Source organism: Chrysochloris asiatica, unplaced genomic scaffold, assembly GCF_000296735.1.
Source record: "Chrysochloris asiatica unplaced genomic scaffold, ChrAsi1.0 scaffold00176, whole genome shotgun sequence".
Lineage (NCBI taxonomy): Eukaryota > Metazoa > Chordata > Mammalia > Afrosoricida > Chrysochloridae > Chrysochloris > Chrysochloris asiatica.
In genome coordinates this window covers 127,804-137,656 of record NW_006408694.1, presented here as the reverse complement: position 1 = coordinate 137,656, position 9,853 = coordinate 127,804, and the positions used below count along the sequence as shown (strand labels likewise).

Below are 9,853 nucleotides of genomic sequence, written 5' to 3'. Positions count from 1 at the left end.
TGAAGAACAAAGGTGTCAGCTTGAGGACTAAGGTGCGCCTGACCCAAGCCATGGTATTTTCAATAACCTCATATGGATGTGAAAGCTGGACAGTGAATGAGGAAATCCGTAGAAGAATTGCTGCTTTTGAGTTATGGTGTTGGAGGAGAATATTGAAAATGCCATGGACTGCCAAAAGAACAAACAGATCTGTTTTGGAAGAAGTGCAGCCAGAGTGCTCCTTGAAGGCCAAGATGGCCGAACTTCGTCTCTCATACTTCGGACGTATTGTCACAAGGGACAGGTTACTGGAGAAGCATATCATGTTTGGTAAGAGGAAGGATCACAGAAAAAGAGGAAGACCCCCAACGAGATAGATTGGCCAAGTGGCAGCATCGATGGACTCAAGCATGGCAACAGTAGTGAGATTGTCCCAGGATCGGGCAGTGTTACGTTCGGCTGTGCATAAGCTTGCTACGAGTCAGTACCAACTCGATGGCACCTAACAACAACAGCAATTAACTGAAAACTTTCTTGGTTTCTCTCAGATTTGCCTACTGGGATCCCATTTGCCCTTTTCCATATACATCTTTTATGTTTCTAGACACTGAGAAAACTGCTGAAAACGTTGGCACAAGTAAAGCGTGTGCCCAGAAAATCCTTTAACTTAAATTCAGAGCATGCCCTGCCATCCCCGCTCACCCCCACCCCACACACACACAAACACACACAGAACAAAGGAAAATATGCACACAATGAAGGGAACATTGAATTTGGCTAATTCATCTTCCCCACTTTGCTCTTTTCATGAGCTTTCATAAGTTCACTTAATGGAACTATAGTTGAATCCCCATCATTGTTTAAATAGGTGTCTTTTCCCCTCTCTTTTAGAAATTTGTTTAGTAGAATTTGTGCACACGAGGTTTCTCTTTTATCTGTCTACATTTTCCTCTGGGTAGACTCACAGTTCTTTTGCCTGTGGTCATTGAACTGCAATCTGTAAAATAGTTTGAGTGTGCCTATATGTAAAATAGATTTTATCTGATATATTAAACAGTAGAGTGTTTGAATAACATTTGTCTGATTTGTGGTATGATTTATTACTAGAAAAGTAAAAGTAAAATATGTTTTGTTATGATAAAATGGTTTTTCTATAAAAATTAGAATTAAGGAGTTTGAAATGATCTTCCAATTCATTGAATTTCAAACTTTCAATAGCAATAGCAGAGCCCCTTCATAAAGTAACTCTTAATACAAAATTCCAGTATCTAAATCCTATTTGTGATAAACTAACTACATAAATCGTCATTTTAAATCCACTAGTTCACCAATTGTTCCTCAGAAACCCTATAAAGTCGCTATGAGTTGGAATTAACTTGATGGCAATTAACGAGAGCAACAGCAGTGTAGTTCAGGGACTCCTGATGTGATGCTGTAGGATCAGCACTGGACTGTGGACCACAAGGTCAGCACTTCAAACCCACCTGCTGCTCCTCAAAAACCCTATACAGGGTTGCTGTGCGTCAGAGCTGACTCAACGGCACTTAATGGCAACAACAGTGTAGTTCAGGGACATCTGGTATGGCACTGTAGGATCAGCACTGGACTGCAGACCATAGGATCTGCAGTTCAAACCCACCAGTTGCTCCTCAAAAATCCTATACAGGGTTGCTATGAGTCAGAATCAACTCAGGGGCAATGAACACCAACAACAATGTAGTTCAGGGAGCCCTGGTGGCATAATTGGTTACATGTTGCGTTGCTAGCCTTGAGATCAGCAGTTCAAATTTACCAGCCGCTTCTCAGGAGAAAAATGAGTCTTTCTGCTCTCCTAAAGACTTATCACCTTGGAAACCCTATACAGGTCATTATGAGTTGGAAATGACCACAGCATACCACCATCACCACCAGTGCAGGTCAGTAATTTTACAGATAAGGAATCTGAATGTTGAAGTGTTTTCCCATGATTACTATCCCATGGGAACAGAATTTTTATCTGCCCTGTTCCCACTTATATCCACAGTACTCTGGACAGAGAATGGACCGCTAGGTAGAAACAAGAGAAGCAAGTAGAGTCTAAGCCAGAAGATTTTTCTTGATACTTAGTTGGCTACTTTTTTACTAGTCCATACAATAAGCACTGGACTGTGAACAAGGTCAGCAGTTCTAGCCACAAGCTGTTCCACAGAAGGAAAATGAGACCTTCTCCCACAAACATGCAGCCTCAGAAATCCCACACAGTATCGTTATGAGTCGGAACTGATTTGACGTCACTTAAGGAGCTCTGGTAGCATAGTGGTTACGAGTTGGACTGTGAACCTCAGGGTCAGCAGCAAAACTACCAGCTGTTGTGCGGGAGAAAGATGAGGCTTTCTGCTCCCATAAAGATTTACAGCCCCGGAAACCCTGTAAAGGATCGCTAAGAGTCAGAATCGACTCCACGGCACATAACAACAACAGTACTGTGAATTCCTCTTTTTTGTTAATCCTTTTAATAGTTGTGACATTTGTCATACCTACAACAACAAACTTTGGGAGAGTCATTAGATTTTGAGTCTTTAAAAGTGGGTTGATAAAGTGTCTTGAGTTTTCTGTAAAACTAAGCTAATAAATGTTGTCTGTAGGAGAGCAGGATACAGAAGAGGAGGAAAGTGACCATTCCCATGGCATTGCAGAATCACATGACAATAAAGGTATAGTCCTGGATGAAAGTGAACTTGATTCTGAGGCTGAACTCATGAGAAGCATGGGACTGCCACTTCAATTTGGTGGAGTATCGGCACATAATAATTTTGAGGTGAGTATTAGTTTATTTTTATTTTTCCTATTAGTGTTCTTTACAACATACCACAAGATGTTTTTTTAAATCCAAAATCTAATGTACTTAATGGATTTGAACATTTCACCCCATTTAAAATTAATAAATTGATCAAAATGGCAAGTTGTAATGTCCTCAGTATGTCCCTTTTCCTCCTCTTGGGAATGTAGACAGTAAAATACTGTGCTTTAATTTCATTTTTCCATGAACTTTTTAAAACCCCCAGGTACTTTTGTTTGTGTAACCAAAACCTTAGGGTGGGATATGAGGATGTTTTTATTTATTTTAATGTTAAAATAGATTTGGATTCCTCTTTCTCTCTTCTAGTTTTAGGAGGTATATTTTATATTGACGTTATGATTTGTCTGATATAGGTATCTATGAATGCTAGAAATAAAGTTAAAAGAAAGAAGAAAAAGAAAAAACATCAAAAGAAGTACTTAGATGAAATTATGAGAGAATCTTGGAGAGAAGAAGATGATGAAGATGACATTTTGACTTCAAAGGATCCATCTTCAATTGGGCAGTCTAAGAACAGGAGAACATGTAAAGTTCAAAGCAAAAAAGATACTGAAACTGAAAATCTTCCTGTTGAAGATACATTATTTCCAAAGCTAGAAATTACAGATAAATGGGAAAAGTATTGGAATGAATACGGAGAAGGACTATTATGGCAAAGCTGGCAGGAAAAAAAACATCCAGATGAGACACTATCTTCTGAACCTTGGAAATGTCATGATACAAAGGAAGAATGGGAACAACATTATAGTCAACTCTATTGGTATTATTTGGAACAATTTCAGTATTGGGAAGCTCAGGGTTGGACTTTTGATGCTTCACAAAACTGTGACACAGATACTTGTGAATCTAAAACAGAACTTGACAACAAAGATAAACAGTGCATGAAAGTGGATTTAATTTCTTTTCCATCTTCATCTATTACAATTGGTAATGAAAGCTCTAGTTCAAGTGATAATGATCATAATGAAATACTTGATGGAATTAATAATATAACTCTGAATTCAGAGGAGGTAGAAGAAAGTCAGTTAGAGTCTTCGTTAAGTTATAATGGTCATCAGGAACTTAGTGAAATTAGCAGCAGAAGAGAATGCCCTGCTTCTGGCCAAGGTGAACCATGTAATAGAGGAACCAAGCAAAGGACTAGAAGCACAAACCCACCAGCTCAGGGTAAGATTATTCAACACTTACTTGTTTACATAATGGATAGTAAAATGAATAATGGATGGCAAGATAATTATCAATCTTTTATAATAGATTTAATGCCATTACATTTTAATTACCTTTATAATGAAATGGTTTCATCCATCTAATTTTCCAAGTTATTATCCTTTTATATTAACGAAAAGATTTGTTGCATAGAATTATCAAAGGTATTGTTGCTTGGTAGTCAGTGAAGTAAAACTTGGGAATCCCTTGAAGTTTCATTTATAGTGAGCTTGGAACTTCCAAGATTCTCCAAGCAAATGAGTTTATAAGAAGCAGAGTTAGAGTGTGGATTTATGTCTGGGTTTTCAATTACGTTCCATTGGTCTATGTGTCGGTTGTACCATCATCAGGCTATTTTGACTACTGTTATTTTGGGAAGTAAGAGGCCTCCAACTTTCTTCTTCTTTAATGGTGGTGGTTATGTGCCATGGAGTTGTTTCCAACTAATAGCGACCCAGTACAGGGTTTCTGAGGCTGTATATCTTTGCAGGAGCAGAAAGCCTCATCTTTCTTCCGTGTAACGGCTGGTAGTTTCAAACTGCAGCCCTTGAGGTTAGCAGCCCTATTACTCATAACCACTACACTACCAGAGCTCCTTAGTTATACTGATAGATTGGTCTTTTCTGCAATAAACATTGGTGTGTCTGTCTTTCAAATCAACTTAAAGGTTTTAGATTTTTATTTGTTTTAGATCCTCTCATTTCTACATGAAAGGAGTTCTGGTAGCATAGTGGGTACAAATCAGGCTGCTAATCTCACGGTAACCATTTCAAAACTACCAGCTGTTCTGTGGGTGAAAGATGAGGGTTTCTGCTCCCATAAAGATTTTACAGCCTTGGACACCCTGTACAGAGTTGCTATGAGTAAGAACTGACTCAACGGCATGTAACAACAATTTCTACATGAATATATTTTCTACTATTTGTGGTTCTGCCCAAATCATCAAAACGTTTCACTGTCTACTCTGAAATCATATTATAACTTTTAGTCCCACTCTACCTACTTTATTCAACTCTGAAAATGCAGCACAAAGACATGATGTTGTTGTTAAATGCCTTTGAGTCAGTTCTGACTCAGAACAGTCCTAATTCAGGTTTGAAGAGCAGCTGTTGAATTTGAACCACTGAATTTGTGGTTCATAATCCACTGCTTATCCTGCAGCACCACACATAGATATGACAAATTATGTAAAGAGTTAGATCATAGAAACTTTTAAACCTTAATAGACATGGCTACACTTTATTTTATGCTCAGACTTTACACATTGCTAAGTATTTTTTAGTTGGTTCTGACTCAGCAACCCTCTATGGAGTTTCTGAGGAGCTGCTGATGAGTTTGAACTGCCAACCTTGTGGTTGAGTGCATATCCTTCAGTGCCACACCAGGACTCTAGACTTTGCACATAGACACACAGAGTAGGTAGATATGGTCTGGCACTACATGTACAGTTTATTGCAGAAGAGGCACTGAAATAGTGGGTTTGCTTTTGTAAGTGGCAGAAGAGTTATCAAACATGTAAGGGTGGAAATTCACCACAAAGTAGCTCTACCTCTTTAGATACACAGCAGTCTTCAGGACCAAACGCAAGCAAAGGAAGACTACATGCCAATGACATTGATGGAGATGAGAGTGATGAAGATCCACCTGAATGTAAACCAACCACGCTGAAGAGAAGGTAAGTTACACATCACTTCTTTCCAAAATGTGTTAACAGAAATGTTTGTAGCCATGAATGAGTGGTTATGAAATGCTTGGTCTGTATACAGTTCTGCTAATCCTGTGCAGAGAAGAGGCAGAGTATACTGACAAAGCCCTGGGCATTCTTACCTTAAGATAGGACTGGTGCCTTTGGGGGGAGGTGATTGGAAGGCTTGAAACTAGCATATATAATGTATGTGATGCATAGTAAATGCATAGTGGGTGATAGTTTTTAATAACCAGATCAGATTCTTTCTCAAGGCTGTTCATTCCCCTCTTACCTCAAAAGTCTGAGTATGATGACATAATTTTATTCCTGAAATAGACCTCAGAGATATCAAATCTAATGCTCTCATTGTATACATAGGAATGCTAAGGCGAGCATGATATAGGCCTTTCCCAGAGTTACATAGCAACAATAGAATGGCAGCAGTAAGGCTAGTGCTGACACCAACTGCTTCTTGAGGTACTACTCTTTTCTTTCACACCTGTAATGAAACAAAGAGTAATCTAAGGTCTGAAATGGTCAAGTGTTGATGGCTAGAGATATTTAAGGAAAAAGTGGATCATTACAGACTTTCGAGATTAGGTGAAAACACCTTACTGGAAATGAGGTACTCTGCGTAAGGTTTCTTCCTTGATACACCTTCTGAGAGAGCAGAGAGCAAGTTGTAAAGACTCGGGCACATAGTCCATAAAAGTCCCTCTACTGTGTTCCCTCTACCTAGTAGACATTTCTTGTTAGCTCCCTGCTATTTTGCCTGGGCCACGGAGTGCTGAGACCATGTGTTTGGTTATATTCCTGCAACCTAGTGGTGGTAGTGTGCCGTTGAGTTGGTTTCGACTCATAGTGACCCTGTATATAGGGCTTCCATGGCTGTAAATCTTTACAAGAGTAGAAAGCTTCATCTTTCTCCCAATGAGCAACTGGTAGATTCAAACTGCTGACCTCACAGGTAGTTACCCAACTCGTAATGCATTGCACTACCGTGGCTCCTGTGCAAGCTAGTAGTTGTTGTTGTTAAGTGCCATCGAGTCAGTTCCGACCCTGTGTAAGCTTTCCAAGGAACAGCTGGTGAGCCTGAACTGCTGACCTTGCAGTTCAAACAGCTTTGCAGTCTGGTACATTAACCCACAGAGCCACACCAGGACTCCGTGCAAGCTAGTAGGTAATAATAAATATTTAGCGACAAACTTTGTAATACCTACTTCATTACCATTTTTATTTACTTGGTATGCTGTGGCTGTTACTGTCAGGGTCATAAAAGGTATCCAAGGTTTCAGCTTTTATTGGTGTTTTCTAAAAGAACATGGGAAGATCTGTATTTATAATATGTTCAGGAATGAAAATAATTACATAACGTGGTTTAAGCTTTGAGTGCTTAGTACTATGTTTCTGTTACATATTTTATGACATTTGGAAAATCCTGCTAAAGGTGCTATTTATCCTATATTTCTAGATTTGTGGACTAAGGTTGATTATTTCGATGGAAACATTTGCATAGGTTGACTATCTACCTTTTGATGTTTGCCTGCACTGTTGAGCTGTGGAGGTAATGGCTTATCACCATCTACCTTTTGTTTGTTTAGTCATGAACTGGACTTCGATGAAAATCCACATTCAGACTTTGATGAACATGGTTGTCTTCTAGGATTCCAGCATGGCTCAGGACAAAAGTAATTATTTATGATTGCTACTATCTTTTTGAAATATTTATTATCTGTTGTTCAGATAGTTAATACATGGTATGTATGTTAAGCATTTGTAATTTTACAATTAAAATACTAATCGGTTCTGTTAATAAGAATTGTAGAAATAACACCCTGCAATTTATGTATTCAGATTAATTCAGTTGACCTTCATATATTATTCAGTTTAGCAACCTAAGATTGTTAGTCCCCTTTCATAGATAAAGCAACATAGTTCACAAAACTTGACTTGGTGAAGATCATGTCATTTACTGGAGAAGGTAATTCAGCACAGATCTTGTAACTTCTAAGTGCAGTTCTCTTTTTAACCTGGTGTCGCAACACTTTAGTGAGCATGCCATGAAAAGTTCAAGTTTATAATAATCTTTCTTTTTTATTACAAAAGTGTTGTTGTTAAGTGCTGTAGTGTCAGATCCAACTCATAACGATGTTGCATAGTGTTTCTGAGGAGCAGCTAATGGCTTTAAGCCACCAGTCTTGCAGTTAGCAGTTCATTGCTTATCCTACAGCAGCACACCATGACCCCATTGTGAAAGCAGTAAAACTCAAGCAGAAATTTGTTGTTATTCTTTAGTGCCATCAAGTCAGTTCCAACTTATAACGATCCTGTATAGGGTTTCAGATGAGTGGCTGGTGAGTTTGACATTGTGGTTCAAACTGACCTTGTGGTCCAGTTCTTTATCCCACAGTGCCACACCAGGACTCCATCCTCACAATCACTGTTAAGCTTGAGTCCATTTTATATCAGTCCATTTTACTGAGGGTCTTCTTTTTCGATGACCCTCCACGTTACATAGCATGATGTGCTTTTCCAGGGACATGTCTTTCCTGATAATATGTCCAAAGTTTGAGAGATGAGTCTCCGCATTCTGTCTGTACCTCTTACAACACAGATTTATTTGTTTTAGTAGTCCATGATACTTTAATATTCTTCTCTAACACCATAACTCATCAATAATTCTGAGGTTTTTCTTGTTCATTGTCCAATCTTTACATGCGTATAAAGCTGTCGAAAATACCATAGTTTGGGTCAGTGCACTTTATTCCTCTTTGCTTTTGAACACCTTACAGAGGTCTCGTGCAGCAGATTTACCTAATGCAATACGTCATTTGGTTTCGTGAGTGTTGAAGATGGCTCTTAGCAAAGTCAAGTCTTTGCCAAGGTCAATCTTTTCTGTTCAGCTCTTTTACCTCTTCATTTCTTTGATTTGCTTTAGCATCTTCACTCTGGAAAGCATGTTTCAGTCTCTTCCGGCATCTATTTTAGTCTTTTAATTCCTTCTTATCTTCTTAAGGACCTTTTGCTTTCTTACTGTATGATTTTCTTGATGTCATCTCACAATTCTTCTGGTCTTCAGTCAATCTGTTCTTGAGATGATCTCCAAGTTTAGGTGGGATATGGTCAAGGTCAAAATTTGGCTCACGTGGACTTATTTCATTTTCTACATCTTTAACCTAACTAAGTTTCAAATCCACACAGTGTCACTATGGAAGAAAATCCAAACAGTGATCTGCTTCTGTAAAGATTACAGTGGAGCAATTTCCCTCTGCAATATGTAGTATTGCCAGGAGTTGGACTGACTCAAAGGCTATGGTGTTTTGGCTTTTATATAATGTCTGCTTTTTGCTCTGTTACGTATGTTGATATTCCTAGCTTTGATATTTCACATTTGCTTTAGAGTTAACATACAGGGTAGACCTTACACTTCTCTGAATTTTTAAACTTTATTTAATTTTCATAATTGAAAAAATAGAATTAAAATGGTGGCTACTAATTTACAAGCTAATGAGAATTGTGAGTTTTATTCTCTTTAAAAACTGTTTAAAAAGAAACAAACTCAAATTGAGAACATAAAGTTTGAGTTATCTTGTGTTTTCATCTTAGATATGGCGGGATTTCCAGTTTCAGTCATCGACGAGTCAAGTATCTAGAGAAGAATGTGAAGCGTAAGTCAAAATTCCTGGACATGCGAAGACAAATAAGTATGAAAAACAAACAAGTCTGTATTGAAAAGTCAGAAAAACCATTTTACAAGAAAAGCAAAGCTTTGAGTAAGGTATGTATAAATTTTGTTGTATATACTAATAGAATCTCATTTTGTGAACTGGACTGTCAACCTTCTTAAAATAGTTATCTTCAAATAGAATGCCTGTCTCTACAGGAGATGGGTAAGTGATAGGATAATGTCCATGCGCCTATAGGGAAGCCCAGTTAATACCACTATTATTCAAATTTATGCACCAACCACTAAAGCCAGTGAAGAGGAAATAGAAGATTTCTACCAACTTCTTCAATCTGAAATAGATCAAACATGCAATCAAGATATATTGCTCATTACTGGTGACTGGAATGCAAAAGTAGGGAGCAAAGAGGAGGGTCTAGTAGTTGGAAAATTTGGACTTGGTGATAGAAATGATGCT

At 38.2% G+C, this 9,853-nt stretch overlaps 1 protein-coding gene across 1 annotated transcript in view; it reads left to right on the top strand.

Moving 5' to 3' along the window:
• TGS1 (trimethylguanosine synthase 1) overlaps positions 1-9,853 on the top strand; it is an 80,646-nt gene that overhangs the window by 27,098 nt on the left and 43,695 nt on the right. The window contains exons 3-7 of the mRNA XM_006871845.1: positions 2,604-2,776; positions 3,172-3,985; positions 5,582-5,699; positions 7,313-7,399; positions 9,318-9,489. Of these exons, the coding sequence (XP_006871907.1) occupies positions 2,604-2,776; positions 3,172-3,985; positions 5,582-5,699; positions 7,313-7,399; positions 9,318-9,489 (1,364 nt within the window). The remainder of the gene's footprint in view (positions 1-2,603; positions 2,777-3,171; positions 3,986-5,581; positions 5,700-7,312; positions 7,400-9,317; positions 9,490-9,853) is intronic.